Source organism: Chaetodon trifascialis, chromosome 16 (assembly GCF_039877785.1).
Source record: "Chaetodon trifascialis isolate fChaTrf1 chromosome 16, fChaTrf1.hap1, whole genome shotgun sequence".
NCBI classification, from domain to species: domain Eukaryota; kingdom Metazoa; phylum Chordata; class Actinopteri; order Chaetodontiformes; family Chaetodontidae; genus Chaetodon; species Chaetodon trifascialis.
In genome coordinates this window covers 11,200,196-11,220,500 of record NC_092071.1, presented here as the reverse complement: position 1 = coordinate 11,220,500, position 20,305 = coordinate 11,200,196, and the positions used below count along the sequence as shown (strand labels likewise).

Genomic DNA, 20,305 nt, shown 5'->3' with positions numbered 1-20,305 from the left:
AGACAAAAGTGGAAGAGGGCAGATATAACTTTAAGTTTCTGTCGGGAGGAATAAAAGCACAAAAAAAGTTTTGTTCAATTCAATGAATATTTTATTTTCAAATGATTGAAAAAAGTCTAGTTTTATTTAAGGAAATAACAGGTTGTCAGCAAGCGCGCACACAGACATGAATACTTTCTATTCACTAAAACAGGCTTGCCAGCTGTGGCTGCAGTTACTCCTCCACACATCATCACTGACTAACTCACATACACAGATCAAAAATAAAGTTCTTCTATTGAAAATTCCTCCATTAGAGACTCATTCACACAATCACATTCCAATGTGGCAAATTCACAAAAATATGTACGCACCACTTTTCATGAAGGATTTTGAATTTTACGTCACACAGTAAAAATATATTTATTTGGGAAAAAATGTAAAATTTAAAGGAATAATTGGACATTTTGGGAAATCTAACACTGTATATCCACAAATGACAATTCTTATTAAGTGTATTTGTCTGAAATATTACAAAATATTACTGAAATAAAGTGATTATCTTCATGTTATCGTCATCTGGTTGGCAGTTAAAATGAAACTTAAACTGAGAAATCTGATCTGACTTTTTTTTTTTTTTTTTTGTATTGTCTTATTTTGTACTGTTTGGTCATGACCAGGTCTGCCTTGAAGAGGTTTCCACCCATCAGGCACTTACCAGGCTTAATAAATAAAACAAACATTGAAAGTCTCTTCAGCAAAACAGCACAGGTCACATTTTTAACCTTTCATCACGCCTAATTACCCAAATGAGAAATATATTAATCTTAGAACAAATATATAAAAACACAAGAAAAGGACCAATCTTTCTTCAATACATTCATATGGTTTTGTTCAGATTTAGTGTGGGGGTGACGGCAGTGACACTCAGACGTCCCCTCTCACCATACAGACAGCAAGCAGTGGTTTAATGTTGAATCAGTGTGCACTTTCAGGTGCCGTCCCTCTAATGGCTGCTGGACACAGGAAGAAGCTGAGACTGTACTGAACGTCCTTCTACGTCTCCAGAAATTTAAAGTGTCAGCATGGTCATTTGATTGGTCCACTTCTTTGGTCCAGACTGAAATATATCAATAATTAATCGATGGATTGTCAAAAATGATGTAATCCCCTCACTTTTCACATGTCGACCGTAGTGAGCGCATGTTCGCTTTGTCATTGTGAGCATGTTAGCATGCTGACGTTAGCATTACAGTTCAGAGCCACTAGAGTTGTTATAGACCTTTTTGTTAGAAGTGAGGATTTTAGTGGCTTAAATTGTCAGTTTTGAAAATGTTAAGGCCCAGCTACATTACAGTAATTGATATTAGGCCACTAGCAGGCAGAAAACCTGACAGACAGCCATCCTCATATCCATGCTGCTGTTAGCAAACAATCGTCTACCGACACATCTAGCAAAGACAAAGAAACGTTAGCATTCACTCAGCACATTTCCTTCGTTTTTTCATGAAGATCTTTTGCTCTGACTCAGTTGTATAGTTAGTGTGAGGATAGTAAACAAAAACGAGGTTAAAAAGTTTCTGCAGAGCTGCAGACTTCGATGAAACACAGTCATTTGATTTAATGTTGATATCAAAAATATTTGTGAATGCAGGTAGGAAGGTGTAAAAATGACATTGATTGTCAGGTATTAGAGTTTGTGTGGTGGAGCCTATGCTCTACGCTGCGGTGCAAATTTGGATCCAGTGTCTATAGGTCAGTATATTTCACACTGTACACACACACAGTGCTTCTACAGTTCATCTCGTGGACGTGTGTCCTGCAGCCAGTGTTTGTAGACAGCCACAGGATCTATGTTCCAGTGCTTGTGGAAGGAGATGGCCTGTTGCGAGGAGATCAGTGCCTCAGAGTAGTCATCCGGTCGGGCCTAAAATATCAAGAACATGGGGCTTATCTGTTGTGTGTGTGTACCCAAGTATGTGTGTACTTAATGATTCGTATTTAATGTATTCAGGGGATTCCCACTGCTGAAAACAATTTGACAAGTGCTTCAAGGCACTTCATTCAATATTCTGTTTTTACAGCCTGTCTAACCCACAAAGCCGTCTGTCTGTCTTTCTTTTCCCACCGACATTGTTGGAAGCCAGACAAGAAGAGAGCTTCATGCAGAGCATCACCTGATCCTAAATAAAGGTTGAGGTTGCTTAAATCTGCACTTGGAGTGCTTTTGGCTTATTTAGTGGTTTCCGTGTGCTCGTCTCCGTTTGAGCAGGATGAGAGATGGTTTTGGAAATGCAGAAGGGGCAAACTGGGTGAGACAGACAGACATTTATCGGGATGGCGGAACAATGTGATCTTCCACAATCTGTGTGTCCCAACTGGCCGAATGCACCCCGTCTGTTTTTTTTTTGTCCATTTCCAGTTTCACCAGTCAAAATTCTTGGTCCTAATTGGCTCACAAAGACTAATATGAATGTCTGAAAGCTGGGACCACATGTCCACATTTATGACGATTTCATATGACCTTATAGCATGACATCATGTTCATGATAGAAGCTAAGATTTGAGTCCTCCAAACCTAACCAGACGTAGTTAGGTTCAGGAAAATGATCGTAGTTTGGGTGCAAATAGCATCCACCTTAAAAAAGATGATCTTTGTGGTTAAGTTACCCATAAACCAGACACCATGAGTGCTATTAAAGTAATATGATGAGCTGACTGCAGTGCTGTGCGGGTGAAATGAAAAGCGCTCAATGTTTGACAGGAAGTTAAAAGACAAAAGAGCAGAGTTGGAGCACTTCCTTCTTGCTAGAATGCATAAGGTCAAGAGCAAACAGCAAGTCCATTCGTCTTTGGCTTTCTTTCAGATACCCTATGACCTGGATTCCCTTCACAGTCTAAAGCTAGCAGATCAGCGCAGTAACTCTGACACTTGGCAACGACTGAATACTATCACAATGATCTGCTGCTCCCAAGTGCCTCTCTGAAAATAGCAATCAACATTAAAAACCGTGTCCAAAGCTGGAGTTGTCTTGTTGTTGAGGATAACACATACTCAAAAAAGAGGCTGCTTTTCTGCCAGAGAAAAGCTCCTTTCCAACTTTGGGTTCAGTTTGCATCACCCACTTTTTGTAACACCTTGTTTTATGGGGCTGTAATTTCCTCACAAGCCCCTTGGGAGATTTCAGCAAAACTAGTGTAATTAACTGATGAAGAAGTGAGAGAGACAGTACTGAGAAAGCTACTGAAGTTTAGGAGGCTGTGTTCATTTTGTAAGCTTGGATGCTTTATTTGTCACTTATGTTGAATTGTATGCTTGCCAGTGGACAAATCACACATTTTGGCACATTCAGGTGACCTGCTGTACACTGACCAAAACATTACCTCTTGGTTGTGTTACATTACGTACAAATTGTACTTGTGCGTGTGTATTGTTCCCTACCTGGTGGAACAGCGGACTGTGTGTGATGGGAACACCCAGGGAAGTGAAGCACCTGCCCAGCACCATGTCATCAGGAGCATCATCACTGTAGCAGCTACAACCACTGGAAAGCAGCCTGGCCACTGCCACCCGACTCAGGACCATCCTACACACAGAAGAAACAAAACAGACTTTTGAATAAGGAAGTAACTTCCCAGAAATAGTGTATGGTAGAAGATTTACTTCCAATCGGATGACTGATTTTAATCATATACCCATGGCAATAAAAGCTCTTCCAATTCTTTGCAGTGCTCCTTGAATTCTGGGGTAAATTTATCATTTCCTTCATGGATCGGGGAATTCGGAACTTGCTTTGTGCGTCATTGCTATCAGTGCTTCCACCACTGTTTTTCATTTTGACATGATGTGCAGCCAAGAAGTGTCCACTCTCATCAGAGTCCTTTCTGGCTGCAGCAAGCTGCTGTTTTCAGACAAGGTTCGCTGGGGAACAAAGCGGGACAGCTCTAGCGCTTTGGTAGAGACCAAAGTTGATTCAAAGTAGCCCAGAGGTCAGAAAATGACGTGCGTCTGAAATGTCTGACCTTGCACTGGGGGTATATCCTGGTACTCTGTGAATCTGCTCCATAAACATACAGACATCTTACACAGAGATGAGAGAGACTGGAGGGAAAAAATGAGTTCAGTCAGAGGCCGAGCTAAACACAACCACAGACACACTCTCACAACAATGGTTGGTGTGTCTGTTGCTAGTTAACTTTGAGCTGTTTGGGGCGAATAAACAGTCCAAGAATGAAATTCAAATGACACATGGTGAGAAATTTCAGTGCTTTCTGTCTGAACACACCTTAACACCAACAGCACAACCACATCCCCCTCACCCCACAGCCTCACCCTCCTCCTCCCGTCGTGTAGCCGTATCCGTTCTGAGCCAAGCCGTAGCCGTATCTCTCCCCCAGGCTCACAGCTTCCTTTGGGTCATAGCAACGCAGCAGTCGCCGCAATCTGGGTAAACTGCACATGGACAATAATAATAATAATCATTTTAATTAGAATCATTATTAGCCATGAAGTGAGCACACTTGGGTAAGCTTGTGTAGAATCATCAAATAAGTCACATTATTAAAAGAGATTTGAAATGTGATGCTTTAAATGACTAAAAGTAGGAGCGGCAGGTTGATACAAAAACTCCCAGTTACCTGATGAGTGTATCGTCATCAACAATGAGCAGCCAGTTGGCTTTTGGCACAGCTTTGCTCAGGAACCGCCTCAGGATGGCAAAAGTCTTCCCACAATGTCCTGCAGGGAGACAACACACAGACAAGAGTGAAAAAGATGAAGCAGGAGTTGCCAGCTCAGGTTTGTAGTTCATGAAATTGCTAGAGAGGAGCAAATTCCTCAGATCCCATTAAGCATGGTATAAAAAAAGACCCACGGGATAAACAAGAATGTCAGTTTTTGTAAAATTGCCAATATTCCTAATCTACATTTAATTTTTCACCTCAAAACCTGTCACAAGTGAATTTAGCGATGAAACAGTGAAAACTGCAAAAACTCCCTGTTGTTGGCTGGTTGTTCTGAGCGCTTTGCATTACAGGACACAGCAGGCGAGGTAGACCGGTCCAATGCATACCAGAGATTTTGCTTTTATTTGCATTCTGCATCCTACATTTTGGCCAAATCAATACACGCTGCTAGCAGAGCAGGCAGTTTTGAATACAGCCAATGTCTTGTGGTCGTTTAAAATAGGGATCGCACCATCAATGACCTGTTTAGATTTAAAGGTAGAGCAAGTTTTTGTTCTGGAGACAGACTGTTGATCTTGCCATCTCTCCCTTCCCATTCCTCCTGTGCATGAGCATGAACGCCACCTGTTGCTGATTGGCTGGAGCAGTTTTGTGTGGCTCTGTCGGAGCCACTTTGTTTATTTCCCATTTACAGAGCCAGGGCTGTGTACAAAAACAGATTTTTTAAGCACAACACAGAACCGACAGCTGGCGGACTGAACATATATTCATTATTGTTATCAATATCTTTCTCCAGTATGCATGAAAGATATGAAAGCACCAACATACAGCAGGAAAAAAAGAAACACAGAGCGTGTTTACATCAAGACAAAGAAACTAGGAACAGCCTGTAAACATAGCAGTGAACAGGAAGGCCAAAACAGGACAGAAATAGTGTGGTGAATAAATGAGAAGAACATGTGGCAGAAAAATCTGACATCCAAGCTGATATACAGTATTCACAAGAGAAAAAAGAACATAAGGATGGACAGGGGCCTTTTATTCTCCTGAGCACAAGGTTAATGTGGTTCTTCAACAAAAAGGGAAAAAGAGGAGAGAGTACAAAACTACAGGGAGAGAGAGGAAAAAAATGAGAAAAAGAAGAAAAGCAGTGGCTTGGAAAGCATTAAGGAGTGTGGGGGGAAATACAAAAAGAATGAGGAAGAAAGGCAACATGACAGGCCAGACTTCCATCAGCCTGTGAACAGGAGCAGAGAGGAATATAAGAAAGCATGGGAGAAAGAGATGGAGGTGTCATTGACACAGTATCTGTCCCTCCTGCTGTGTGACTGGACTCAAAAGTACAGAGGGAGAGTCTGTAATCACGAGTATCTCAGACAAGGATATGTGTAATTCAAAGACGAAATTTGTGGTTGTCAAATTCTCAATGAAACTGATGATTAGTGCAGTTATTGTTTCTGGTTCTATTTTGAGGAAGTTGAAGTGTCATGACCACCTCTTCACTAGGGAGCGGACTGGCTTTGTGGATATTGCTTTTGACTGCTGTCCATCCATACACTGGTTCTTTTATCTGTGGTGCACTTAAAGTGTGTGAGGACAGGAAGTCGGGACCATCACACCTCAGTCCTCAAAGGCCTTGAGGACTTCCTATCTACCTTTAACAATGATCTCACAGTCAAGAGGAGCTGCACAGTGAGGGTCCCTGTCCTGCAGGGATTAATAAACACCGTTTCTGACTGGCTCACCTCTCTCAGTATTGGGCACTCCGAGACTGATCGTGGGTATGGAGGCATCAGCGACATCACTGTAAAACTCTAAAAACCCAGCGTCTTTCTCCCAGGTTGCTTTCACCACTGGTACTGTGAGGAGGAAGGGGAGAATAAAGGCATAGTCCAGGTCATTGTCTCTGCAGTGCACATGCAGGGCTCAGTACACTTTTGATGGCTGTCAGAGCTCATAATTAAAACTCCAACTCCCTACTGCAAACTGTAAACTCCATAAGACTCTGTACTCAAATAATGGAAGAAGTCGACTGACTCTGAGAGGGGGGAGAAAACAATTAGACTGTCTTTGAACAAGATACCGGACGACTATACTCACTGCATGTTGATGTGGATAAGAGCAGCATTTAGATTAAAATTAGCAAATATTAACTCAGTCATAATCACACATATAATTCATTTTTATCCTAGATAAGTGAGCCCAATCCTACATTAATTTATTCTCAAACAAATCCACTAATTAATGGATTGAAAAAAGCACACTACTGTGATGGTTTGCCATGCAATTCTGAATTTAAATTGAATTTAAAGCAAAAGCCAAGTTAATCACACACTGTTCTTTCTACTTTTTGATTTACTTTTGCTCATTTTGATCCAAAAAACATGTTTTGGATAATTACTCAAACTGTTGCAATTTCAGCAGTCGGGCTGGAAGAGGTAGTTTTCACCTGACAGGTTAACTCGGACAGAATGACCAGCAGGCTGTTAAACACGTGGCAATAAACGGAAAATAACAGCGACTGTGGCAGAAGTTTTGCATCAAAATATCGTGTAATTTCCATTTGATTTCCATTTTTAAACAAAAAAAACTGAAAAGTTAGTTTTGGCATCTCCAAGCTTGCAAGAATCATCAAACAAAATCAAAACTACAGCACAAATAATCAATAACTGACTTCACATTTGCAAAGAGTCTATTTTGGCAGTTTTTGACAGTTTAGCTGATGAGCAGATGAAGCAGATGTCTTCAAATTGTTTTTTGTATGTCATGTAGCAACCGTGCTGCAATGTTTCCAACTGAAACAAGCCAAACTAAAAACATAATACTCAAAAGTTCAAATTTCTGTGAAAATGTGCTTTTTAAATTTGCAGTACAATTACAAAACTGAGCTGAAAACCAAACCAAAACATAGTATCTGTATTTTGACTGTATGCCTACTATATTCTAGCTTTGTACTGTATTTTCAGATGCAGTTATTGCATCTAGCTAACTAGTTAAAAGCCTAGCTAGCTAGCCTTGTGAGATAGCGGCGGCTATCCATAGCTAAATCTAAAGTTTACTTTAATTACTTTATTTCCCCCAGTTGTTATCTGTGAATGAAATAAATCAATTTTATTGAACTTACATTTTGTTCATTCAGTTTGTTATTCCACATAATTAAACTGGACAGCAACTAAATCAATTCATGATGGAGAGGGAAAAAAAACAGCTAAACTCCTGCTAAAGGTAGCTAGCTTAGATGATTTCAGTAACTGCTAGCTCGTTTTTTAGTGGATGTTAAGCTACCTTTAACTCACATATTCAAATCAATTCAACTATAAAATAATGCCATATAATGATTTCAACATAAATATTAATAGTACTCTGACAGATAGGAAATTAGTCAAACCAAAAAACAAAAATGTATCCATATAAGTTATGGATTGTAAATGATAATCAAAGTTGATTTTCTTAAACTCATTAAAATGCATAAGAAAGCTAAGAAAACACATTTTGTTAGGAGATCCTGCAGTTTCTCTAGGCATCACTTGAAGATTATCCAAAGACAGACTGCAGTACATTGAAGGTATTGTTTGGGTTTTGGGTAAAATAAAGAAAATAGACATAAAACAGACATAAAATGAAGACATTACATCATTTATACTTTTACTTCAGTAAAAGAACCACGATCTAAGATTCTAAAGAATTCTGTTTTTGTCCTTCAGAAACTGGGCGCGCACACAATTGAATCAGCTAACAAATAACTGGAAGGCTTTCTTCAGTCTCAGAGAGGACAAAAAAAGAGGACTTAATGGACCTTAATGAGTCTAAAGATATTGGAAACTAGTTTTGATTTTGATTCTTATGACAATAAAAACTAGTTCATATCAAAGGACAGCTTGTGTCACACATGCTCATACAACAATGCAGAGCCTCGTCGTCTTCCACAGCTCTCCTCAGATAGGTGCTTTTACAGCAGTGTCACGGGCTTCACCGTGTCCTCATATTCAATTCTGTCTGTGTGTGGGTCTGAGTTTTATCGAACTCATTCAGGTGTGAACGTCACAAAGACACAGATTACGCACACACAGTCATCGCTGTGGAGAGCCGATAGATGCGCTGCAAGCTGTCATGTACTAATGCTGCTTCTTAGTTATTTGTACAACTTTTTTTTCCACACACCTCGATCCGAATGGAACTTCTGGCAAGTTTTCACAGCAACAAATACGTCGTTCTTCGACACTGGGTCTCCCTGGAAAAGAGAGGAAGAAAAACAATGTCCCTCTTCATTCACAAAAATGATGCATTGTAGCTAGAAAATGGTAAAAGGTGCACAGGTGAACATAAACACAGTGTGAGGTGCAACATGTACAAAGTGTAATGGACTTGAAATTGAGTCAGGATGGCAAAATGAGGCACACCAAGTCCTAACAGCGTTATCATGCGGGAAAAACAAATCAAAGCCACGCATTAGTGCACCGCTGAAATCTCCTTGCCAGGCATGTCAATACTTACATCTCTTTTGCACTGAATTCCTATTTCAGGTGTTCTTATTCCAGAAAATCAGAAACCAGGAAGTTATTACTTACTTATGGCTGTCATTTTTTGATCTGCACAATATGAAGTATAAATACCAGACTTCCTCATGACGGATGACAGCCATTCCTGTAATCTCATGGTAAATGCTACATTAATCATGTCATCTTTATGTCAGCCGGTCTCTACATTTCTGCTCCCATCAGACACTTCAATCCCTACCATTTGAGACAGTCAGTTATTTTATGGAAAAGTCATATATATGTTTGTAAATAGAAATAAATGGATATCTGCGGGATCAGTCCTCTTCATCCACCACTACGCTGGTTTCTTCAGTGATTAAACTGTCTCTACAGCATCCTGTGAATGCATCTTCCTCTCCTACTTTCTGCTGCAGCCACATTCACAGATACTAATGTATCCTGCCTGAAATTAGTTTCCGCTCTTCCTTTGCGGTTAACATAGGTGCAACAAAGAGAAGAACAAGTAAGTGCTGCAGATATAAGGTCTAAAACTATGTTTAATGGTCTCTTTTATATGCTCAGTGTGTGCTGACTGTTTTACTCCCTGAGTTAGGTGTGATTTAAGGTGATGGATTATAAAAGCAACCATGGGAGATGATCTTCACTTCCTCCATTTGATCATTACCTTCATCCATACGTTATATTTACTGTGTTCGGTGACACCTGTCAGGACAGATTTAACTAATACTTGAATGTTCCACATGATTACCAAAATTCAACTTTCAGCTTCTGACACTTTTATCCACACACACCCATGCCAACATGCACAAATACATGCTCAAAACACATGCAAGCACACTCTCTAAGAGCTTAAGTTTATTTTCACCTAAATGTAGTGACGTCAACATCAATAAATAAGACTTGTACATACACAGTTGGGCAGGTAGGTTGTAAATGTCGTAGCACAGTTGTCTCTAATCTCTGTACAAAACTCTGAAACTGCTGTCAGCTTTGGACCGTTTCCTTCCTCCCAAATATACAATGCAATCTGGAAAAACAGAGACAGAAGCGAAGATGAATCAAATCAAATCAAATCAAATCAAATCAGCTTTATTTCTATGGCACTTTTCATACAATGCAGTAACACAAAGTGCCTCACAGAGGGTAAAAACAAAAACAAAACAATACAAAACACTTTGATAACCCGAAACCTCCCACCCCCCCCAAATATACACATAGATACACAATTACATACACACTCACGCACATACATAGACATACGGACCGACATACATACCCACACACACACAAACATACACACACCCACATACATCCACTATCTGTCGCTGAGGAGACATGGCTGGGCACTGAAATCCGAGGTGAGGAAGAAGCTACCTTTGGGGGCCATGCACACCGAGAGGAATCATGGTCCATGACTGCGGGGGCGCTGACACAGGGACCACCCCAGCACAGGCAGACAGGAGGCTCCACACAAAGGTGTGAAGCTCTCTTGCTACCCGGGCCAGGGCCATCCATGGAACAGCACCCCCACCCCCCTCCGGTGTGGTAGGCCCCCAGGAGGAAACACTGGAAAATCGAGGGGCTAGAACAGTAAAATAAGATAAAAGGTATAGAAGCTAAAACTGAGGATAAAACAATAGAATGTATAAAATAGACCATAAATAATGACTAAAACAATTGAAATAAAACATTGAAATAACACAATAAAAAATAAAAAATATAAATGTATATAAAATAATAATAAAAAAATGTAAGAATAGAAGTCAACTTAAGAAATTATAAATAGTTAAATGAGTCAGTTAAAAGCCTGATTAAAAAGATGGGTCTTGAACATCAACGTTCTCTGCGGCCCTGAGGCTTATGTAAGTCTTATGGCGGTAAAAGTTGAAACAGGGATTTGTGATTTATTTTGCTATAATTTTTCAGCTAATATAGATGGTACAAAAGCTCATTCTGGGTCCTCAAACAGTAAATATCTCAGTTTAAGCAGATCTTAATAACTTGGTCTGTTTCTCTCTCACTTAGATGATTTATCCTGTATCCTGTATAAGTCAGCCTGTATCAGACGCACTATGTATTTCAATTTCATCATTTTAAGGAGGAGTTTAAAGTGAATAATGTATTTGCTGGGTCTGGACACCAGGAAAGTAAATAATAATTTAAAAACATCAAACAGAATGTTTTATTATTTCAACCTGTTCTAAACAACCTGATAAAAAAATCAGTGCCCCCACCCCACACACACACAGAGTTAGACCCATTCAGAAGTAGAGCTTTTGCATTAATAATGTGATAGTAGATCTGTCAAAAGCTGCAGGCATAGAAAGCTGCAGAGTTCGAGCCTGACAGCTTTTCAACAAAAGGCTAGTGGGTCACTGGGGGAATACTGCCTGTCATCGTTATATGTCTAACCTGTTCAGCTCAGCAGGCGGCCTGAAATACGACACTGACGACACCTTTCACAGCAGTTGTTGAGGCGCAAAGCAGAATTAGAGCAGAACCAAGTCTTAATGATAACACAGTGGTAGGCAGAAGGAGACACACTGATTCGTGAAGCTTCGGGAAATTATTTCAAAGTACCTCGTGTTTCAAGTCGATGGTAAAATCTGACTTCAGATGCTCGTGTTGGATCCGCTCAGCCAGTCTAAAACACGTGGAAATGAAAGATGCATTGTATATGAGAATGTACAAGTCCTGGTTTGGTTCAGCAACCCTCCTTTGTGTTTCAACTAAATGCATCAAAATGTGCATCTTCTTCCCCAAAATTATTTTAAGGCACCAGTTGAAGATCTGAAAGACTGTATAAATGCAGTGGTAGAGACTGTGTCCTACGAGTCCGTGTTCGGTAGATTAAAAAGGCACTTTTGAAGATGGGATTCCTTCAGGAACCTTCAATGGGCCGATACTGCTCAGCTCAGCTCAATGTCAAAAAGGATAAGAGGGGAACATGTCAGTGACAGATTCATGCTCATTCATCTGCACACACACACCTCTGGAGCAGCGGTGTGCTGAGAGCCCAGCCTGCTGCAGGATCAGGGTAACTGAAGGAACTGGGGTCTTCAGAGAAGGCGTAGTGGTGGATGATGGAGGCCTCGTTATCATGGAGACCCTTACCCAAAAACCATTCCTGTGAGTTTCAAAAATGAGCACAGGGACAGATGATGTGAAAAGGCCTTGCCGGTTTGCTGAAAGACATTCAGATAACAAAACAGGCTGTATTGTACAGTATAGTGTATATAATCATGCTGTTAGGAAGATGTTTGCATGTCCAGGTGTGTGCATGTCACCTCTTGGACTTGATATCTGTGGAGGACCTGCAGCAGAGCAGGCAGTGTTACTCTGGTTTCCTCCTCTATGAAGAAAAACCAGGATGCTGATTGGCCGTAAGTGGCAGACAGACTGGAAAGATCCACAAGAAGCAATTAACTTTATGCCTCCATTCCCCCTGAGGAGTCATTAAAACTAAAGGAAATCTTACTGAATCTGATTAATTAATTTGTTTATTGTCTCCATGTGTGTGTTTAACACTCACTGAGGAAGTGCAGGGAGGATACTCCAGTCCCCCTCGTGCGCTGACAGCTCGTGGAGAAGAAGAACAACTGGAACTCCCTGCGCGAAACAAAACAATTGAGTTTTACAAAATGTCTTTAAATTAATAAACCAACATCCCGCTGTCACATGAAAAATACTCTAGAGTATAATAATGGCTGACACATCAGGTCTGTCAAAAAGCAAACGCTGCACAGAGGTGACTGAATTTAAGTGTAAGTGAAATAGTTTAATCTACTGTATCTCTAGAAGATCTCGCATCCTCATCGGCCCTGTGGGATGATGGTGCTACAGGGCACCACTAGAGGGCACTGTAAGAGGGTGATCATCTCCCTGAAGGACGCCTGATCGAGGAAAGTGTACGGGCACTGTGTGTGTGTGTGTGTGTGTGTGTGTGTGTGTGTGTGTGTGTGTGTGTGTGTGTGTGTGTGTGTGTGTGTGTGTGTGTGTGTGTGTGTGTGTGTGTGTGTGTGTGTGTGTGTGTGGTTTTATACAGTTCTGATTCCAGTTTTGACAGGCAGACTCAAAATGAGGGTAAAAACAAGAGAGAAGATTCAGAAGCTGCTGTTTTATGCCTCCCTGCTCACTAACTGACTCATGCTGAAGATCTCACAAATCTCTGCCATGCAGCTATTCATAGACGCAGTTGCACGGATTAATGTAAGAACAGACAAAAATAGCTTTGATATGAAAGTCCGTCTGCTCATTTCTCTCCATTGCCAGGCAGAACTCGAGTCCCTCATTCAGTTACGTCCATGTTTAACACCAGTACTAAAGTGGAAGCTATCCCGGGCTGCAGTGCTAATGAGCCGTTTGAAACAGAAGCATCATGTCAGTATAATAGGTCGTTACTGCACACATTAATCCCTGCAGGCACGTGTGGCACGCTGCCATTTAGCAGAGTGTCTACAGAGAGGAAGAGGAGCAGCTCCCACAAAACATGACATATAATCAACACATAAGGTCTCACTCCGGTGCAATGTAGCGTACAGGGCACATATACATTCAGCTGCCAGTTTATTAGGTACACCTTGACCATGCAGTGGTGAACCTCGCTCCATCCTTGCTTGTGAACAGTTGAGGATGCCCCTTTCATACCCAATCATGATACTATCACCTGTTACCAATGAACCTGTTTACCTGTGGAATGATCCAAACAGCTGTTTTTGGTTCGTTTATTGCTCCTGTCCCAACTTGTTTGAAACCTGTTGCTGCATCAAATTCACCATAAGCAGATATTTCCAAAAATCAATGAAGTTGATGAGGTCAAACATTAAATATACTTTTTCAATGTACTTACAACAGCAAATGGTCACATAACAGTGACAAAAAGCATGAAAATTTTACTTCCACACACACAACCACAGTCTGAAAGATTGAACTTTCGCATGCAGACACGCCTCCTCTCAGGTCCACTTTAGATTCTGAGGGCGCAGGGAGGGTTTTTAACCATCTGCTGTAAATGCTGCGGTGACATGTGGGCGAAAAGAGCAGCGGCCAAATGAGGCAACTGTAATGAGGTTGGATGACGAGGCTGAAAAGGCAAAGCGCAGGCACTGACGTCTTGGAATAAAAGTCTGCATTTCCAGCCAATAACCAAAAAAGAGCCATGTGACAAGGCTGTAACGAAATGTTTTTCTCTCCCAATAATAAATCTGTGCAAACGAAGCACTAAAACTTCAACTGACCCTCTGCTGCTGCTGCTTATATTTTGGTGCCACCATGACCACGGCTGTGTCGCGAGGATTTACAGTATGACAAAACTCTTGAGTGTCACCAGTTAATGAAAAAACAGGCATACGTCAGACAAGCTGTCAGAGTTTCTAAGCGTTTGTCACCCTTAATCCCTGCCTGCAGGTGAAATAAACACCTGCTCGTACGTATGACGCACAACCTGCCCTCATTCAAAACTGCTTGCTACAATCAAGCTCTGTCTGGCTGCGATACACCTACCTCACTTAGACGACACACGCACACACACAGAGATGATTGCAGACATGCATGCATCCAAATGTGCCATTTATGAAACTCGCCATGTCATTATCAGCACCTTGAGTAGACGTTTACATAGCGCGTGAGTCTGATTTTATACAGATGATACACTATTTGACACAACCTCTTCACCACCCTATGCTCATAAAAATTACACCCTCATTCAGTTCAGAGGCAGCTGTTTGTGAATACAACGAGCTATATCATGGTTCTCTTGAATATTATGGATGCTTCATTTTCATACTCTTATTCTCAGTGAAGTCAGAACCAAAAAATGAGAAATGCTGTAAATGTAAGCCCAAGTCTTCAAGTCATGTGATTACTCAAAGACCTCTGCACATTACTGCTTTATCTTTCATTGATGTTTTATTCCAAAGAGCCCCAAAACATTCATCAACCATCAGCCTTTCATGAACACTTGTCATGATTCAGATTATCCATCATTCACTGTATCTAAGATTATAGTCTATGCAGACACTGCAGCATGAAAGCTTATGTAACATATTTCCACTCAGGCTGAAAATATCAAAATGTCATGTGGGAAATTATTAATAGAAATCTGAAATCTCACAAGGATTCTTGCATTTTACAGTTCAGCTAATACAAACTGAGGTTTTTATGATTGACATGGGTGTGACATGATTGTGTTTATGCTGCATCCACATGACAGTTTCAGAGAGTTTAGTGAGGAAATCACAGTTAGACAGGAGACACATATCCTTGATTTCCATCTCTTTCTTCTATTCTGTTTTATTATAATCTCTGTTTAATGCCTCTCTGGCATATTCCACCTGAGTGCATAATTGTGCTTCACAGCTGCCGTGCATGACGACGTTTAACAAGCTACGAAACACCAAGGGGAGTTTATTGATGTGCATCTCGCTCCTTTTACATTTTATAACGACGGCGCTAAACTGATGTTTCTCGACATTCTCGCTAACTGGATTTTCTTTCCATCTCTTTTCTTTCCGTTTCTTTCCGGAGAAATTGGTGCGTAAACACCTCAAACCGCCGCGTGGTTTCAAATCAAAACAATCATATGTCGCATTCAATCAGCGCTCCCACTCTGTCAGCGGTGAATCACTCACTGAGGTGACACTCACTAAGCACGTGTGATTACAGTTTTTCCAGCTGCTACATCACATTTGCTGTTTACAGGCTGCAGTGTGATTGCATTAAAAAAAGATGAGAGAGGCTACAGTAAATGCAATTAAGACCTCAAATCCAAACATTTTAATCATTGTGAGTCCAAAAACAACTGCATACTTCCTGCTTTGACCACAGCCTGATGAGACATTCATTGGAAACATGTGAGACGGTTGAAATTTTCAGTTGTCAGGGGAAATAAAGTTTTTAAATAACTCCTGTCCTTCGTAACAGCCTGAGACGTTTTTTTATTTTTAATATGTTTCCGTAGAAATCATTTCACAGAGCCCCTGCTGACTGACTTCTGCCATTTTTTTCTACCAGAGAAGGTTACCTGGACGGAAAATCAGGCTGGAGGAAGAATCAAGACTGACTCTTTATTTTACTGTCACAACAAAGGAAAATCAGCAATTCTGTGTATCTAATCCAGGCTGTCATGTCCACATGACCGTCATTTCATTGCACTGAGGTTCATAACGAATGAAGTTTCACAGCTAATCTGCAGGCTTGTACTATCAAATAACTGGTGTGTGAAAGCTTGGCTCCTCTCAGCCCAGGGAGGGGAGCGCTATGACAAGGAGGACACCTATTGGTGCCAGTGTAACACCACAGCAGAGCAGCTGCAAGTCAGACTCCAAAAGTCACTGACGAGCATGAAAAATGAATAATAATATTCATAAATAAAGTAACAAGTGAAGGAGTCTTCAGCCATTCTAGCATCTCTGTGAGGCTGTACTTAAGGTGCAGTGCTGCTCTGAGCTACATGCTAACATCAGCAGGCAAACATGCTCACAAACTGCTAACATGTTGATGTTTAGCAGGGATCATTTTCAGCATGTTCACCACTTTAGTTTAGCGTGTTAGCATGCTAACATTAACAAAGTACAGCTGAGGCTCATGGGAATGTCCGTTTTGTGCTGGTCAAATGGGAAATCTGAGCTGATGATACACAGATTCTTATTTTCATACATATTATCTGGATGAGGCGACAGCGCTAACCACGAAGCCGTCCACTGCCTGCCAGATGTTACCTGTCCCAATCCAGCTGCCTGCTGCAGAATCTCCAGCCTGCTCTGCTCAGCTCGACGGGCGTGGTACGAGTTCCTCTGACTCTGGATCACCAACACCACGTCCTCCAATCCTGAGAAAAACACACGGAAAAGGTAGAGGGATGACAAATTAGGAAAGAGATAAAGAAACAGAGGATAAAGACACAGCATTTCCTCCCAATTGCAAACTACTCCTTTAACTCCATTCAGATTTATTTATTGTGAAGAACAATCCTATAGATTTTGGTGTCAGGCCATCTGCAGTGAAATCCCTCACTCACCAACAGAGCTGTGTGCGGTGGGCTCCCCGCGCTCTGCTGTCTGCGGGGAGTCAGACGGACTCTCGTTAAGTCCAACACACACTGTTGAGGCATGCGATGAAGCATAAGCACAGCAAGAGTCTGGAGGCAGCACTTACCTGAGCAACACCTGTGTGTTTGTCTGCAGCAGAGGGACCTGGAACAGAAGCAGCATGTAGCGTTATTATCATGATGCTGTAAAACCAATTTACAGTCATCATTGATTAAATATTTACGTAATCTGTGGTGGTAAATGTATCCAACTTATGAGAGCAAGTATAATGTCTATTAATGGTGTATATGTCAATTTATGTCAAGGGTAGAGATACTGCTGCAAAACACAATTGTGATGTGAGGAATTATAGTTAATATTAATGGTAATAAAATCTCTTAACAGTACAACACACTACTGCAGTACTGTTGTGGTAATTTGAAGTTAAATTTCCCTCCAATATATTTGTAAACACACAGAGACAACTCACCTGGCAGAGCATTTCCACAGTTTTTGTGCCATTAATACATTTATGTGAGACGGGCTTGATGTAAATAAGGCCATAAATGATGGACAGTTGCTCCCTTCATCTCCCTCACTCGGACGTCAACGCAAATACTGTTCATACCTGATCAGGCACCACTCGCTGGGCTGTTATTACTTATTATTCCTATTGGAAAAACATGGAGGTTGCCTCCTTCACCAGCAAGTGGCAAAATAAATCAGCTGGTTCCTGCTATGAACGGTTAGAGCTGCCATACTAGCAAGAAAAACAAAAAACAAAAACAAATTCATATATAGAAAAAAGCCATTCTGGGTTTCTTGTACTGCTCTGTTTAATATCCAAGCTCAGTCAACTGGTATTGGATATTTCAAGCAAATGATTATCCAATATATCTCAGCCCATATGAGCTGGAAGGCCTCTCCCATGGCAAACATTTGGATTTGACACAGGTGTAATTAATAACATTAATGACTGCGTGTCTCTGCACACTCATGTTACACCCCCACAGGTGTTTTCTTAAGTTGCCTGACTAGACTTCTTGTCTGGACTATGACCCATTTTCCTTGCCCTCTTTTTAGTTCTGCTGCTCCTGTGAGATCAGGACAACTTGGACCTTCATCCTTCATCAGTACCCAGCTTAACCCTGGCCATAGGTCTGATTAGACAGTGTGCAGGGGTTTTATTTCAATATTTGCATATTTAAAAATAGCTCTGCCATCATATGATTAATTAACTTAAACTTCCTCTTATTTACAAAGCCCCAGCCATCACCTGCACTTGTTTGTGATGTATCAAGTTATTCAGAATACGATAATTTCCTGTTGATCATTTCAAAATAAATTATCCCGATATTCTCTACCAGAGCAAGAATCACTGTGACAGAAATGAAGAAGTCGAGTGTGTGATACTTCCTAAAATACTTAGACTGGTACACTTTCAAAAGATATAACGTACTCTACTCCACTTTCTTATATTACATTGATAACTTTACTTTGGAGGCCATATCAAACCAACTTCCCGTATTGTTCAGCCGGCCTGATGCAGTGTGTCCAGCTTGGTGTTAGCGGTTAAGCTAACAGTAGCTGCCTCAGTAGGGCAATCACCCCACTTACCAAGCCAAAGAAGGAGCACGGCGACCAGTTTGCATCCGATAACCACATTATGGTGTGACATGGTTCCGGTGGCTGCTGGTTTTCGTTTGAAATCACCGTCTTTTCATGACGAACTGGAGAAATTGATTAGCAACATTCCTGTAGTGGCAGAAGTCTGTGCTCGACTGTAGTGACTGTTAGTGCGGAGCTTTAGCGACCTCTAGCGGGCACCACGTTTATAGGTTAATACCATGAAATACTGGAGCTCACTCACAGGCCCTACTTTTCATGCTAAGCTACAGTAAATTGTCATTTTTATTTTAAACCTACTCACACTTCAAAAATAGGCCTTTATGTGCACCGTAAGTTCAGTTTTGAGGGACTTTACTTAAGTATTGTTACTTTCTTTATACTTCTGCTTCATTACACTTAAAAGACAAATATTCCACTATTTCTACACAACAGGTATTTGATAGCAAGGGTGTAATTACTGGAAGGTGAAGATTTTATCTCCAAATATGATTGGCTGATAAATATACATTAGTCTAGCCAACATTATATATTATAAAGTAGTTAGAATTAGCTCAGCCTTGACTCGATACATTAAAATATTGTTTAGATATTGATTTTTCAGTTAAAATAATAACTGACAGAGGCCAATCTGCTGCCCGATGAGTAGTTCAAGGACATTGTAAAAGATCTGATTTTTTTCTTTTTTAAAAAACTATACTGTTGCACTTACACAGTGTATTTTTATTATGTGATATACTGACCCTGCTCATGTGTTCATTAAAGTGAAGTGATTTCCTTTTATACCACGTATTTGACTTTTAAATAACCAAACAACTTCACAGCTGAGGAGTCTGCGAGATAAGACAACATAATTATCTCTGCCTGCAGCTGGATCCTTCCAATTCGACCTTTTTTGTCTTATTTATTAGCCTGCTTCAGCTATAACAACATCTTCCACAGCTGAGGACGAGTCTCCTCACTGAGCATGATTTTAAAAAATTTGTTGAATCCTTCAAGTCCTAAATCCATTCAGAAGTAAATCAGACAAATATTTCCAACGAACCTCCTGTGTCCTGCAGATCAACAAAAGCTGCACTGACTTTAATCCCTCACTGATCTGAGAGCAGCTACAGCCTTTGCTGTCTGTCTGTCTGTCTGTCTGTCTGTCTGTCTGTCTGTCTGTCTGTCTGTCTGTCTGTCTGTCTGCCTGCCTGCCTGCCTGCCTGCCTGCCTCACCAGGGAGGTCAGAATCTAGCTACACAGCAAATATATACAAAGCAAATGAAGATAAACTGAACTTTTTGCGTTTGCAGAGTGGGATATTGCATTGTTTCAGCGTGCGCACATGTTTGCGCTGGTCTCCTCCTGGCACATACAATCCATTATGAGGCAAACCATCATGATTTATATGAGGGAGAGGTATCCAGAAAGGAGGCATGTTTTCTGTCGTAGGCCATGCAGATTGATGGAGACATCCAGAACAAATGAGTCAACAATCTCCTGACC

General features: G+C 40.9%; 1 protein-coding gene across 1 annotated transcript; it reads right to left on the bottom strand.

Moving 5' to 3' along the window:
• Nucleotides 1-864: 864 nt before the first annotated feature.
• b3glctb (beta 3-glucosyltransferase b) lies at nucleotides 865-18,983 on the bottom strand. Its single transcript, XM_070982997.1, has 15 exons — nucleotides 18,809-18,983; nucleotides 17,319-17,356; nucleotides 17,182-17,221; nucleotides 16,883-16,992; nucleotides 12,697-12,773; nucleotides 12,452-12,563; nucleotides 12,155-12,291; nucleotides 11,745-11,808; nucleotides 10,075-10,191; nucleotides 8,827-8,896; nucleotides 6,411-6,524; nucleotides 4,618-4,717; nucleotides 4,313-4,432; nucleotides 3,422-3,566; nucleotides 865-1,906 (listed from the first exon to the last, which is right to left on the bottom strand). Exons 1-15 carry the CDS (start codon nucleotides 18,867-18,869, stop codon nucleotides 1,772-1,774), a joined length of 1,440 nt encoding a protein of 479 aa, XP_070839098.1. The 5' UTR covers nucleotides 18,870-18,983; the 3' UTR covers nucleotides 865-1,771.
• Nucleotides 18,984-20,305: the final 1,322 nt, after the last annotated feature.

Bases quoted from the DNA above. Each gene is read 5' to 3' on its own strand.
- b3glctb (XM_070982997.1), bottom strand. From the start codon at position 18,869: ATGTCACACCATAATGTGGTTATCGGATGCAAACTGGTCGCCGTGCTC. The intron at 10,192-11,744 runs GTACTTTGAAAT...CTGTTTTTCCAG, and splicing joins CCATCGACTTGAAACACGAG to ATTGCATTGTATATTTGGGA. The intron at 6,525-8,826 runs GTGTGTGGAAAA...TCCTCCTCACAG, and splicing joins GAAGTTCCATTCGGATCGAG to TACCAGTGGTGAAAGCAACC.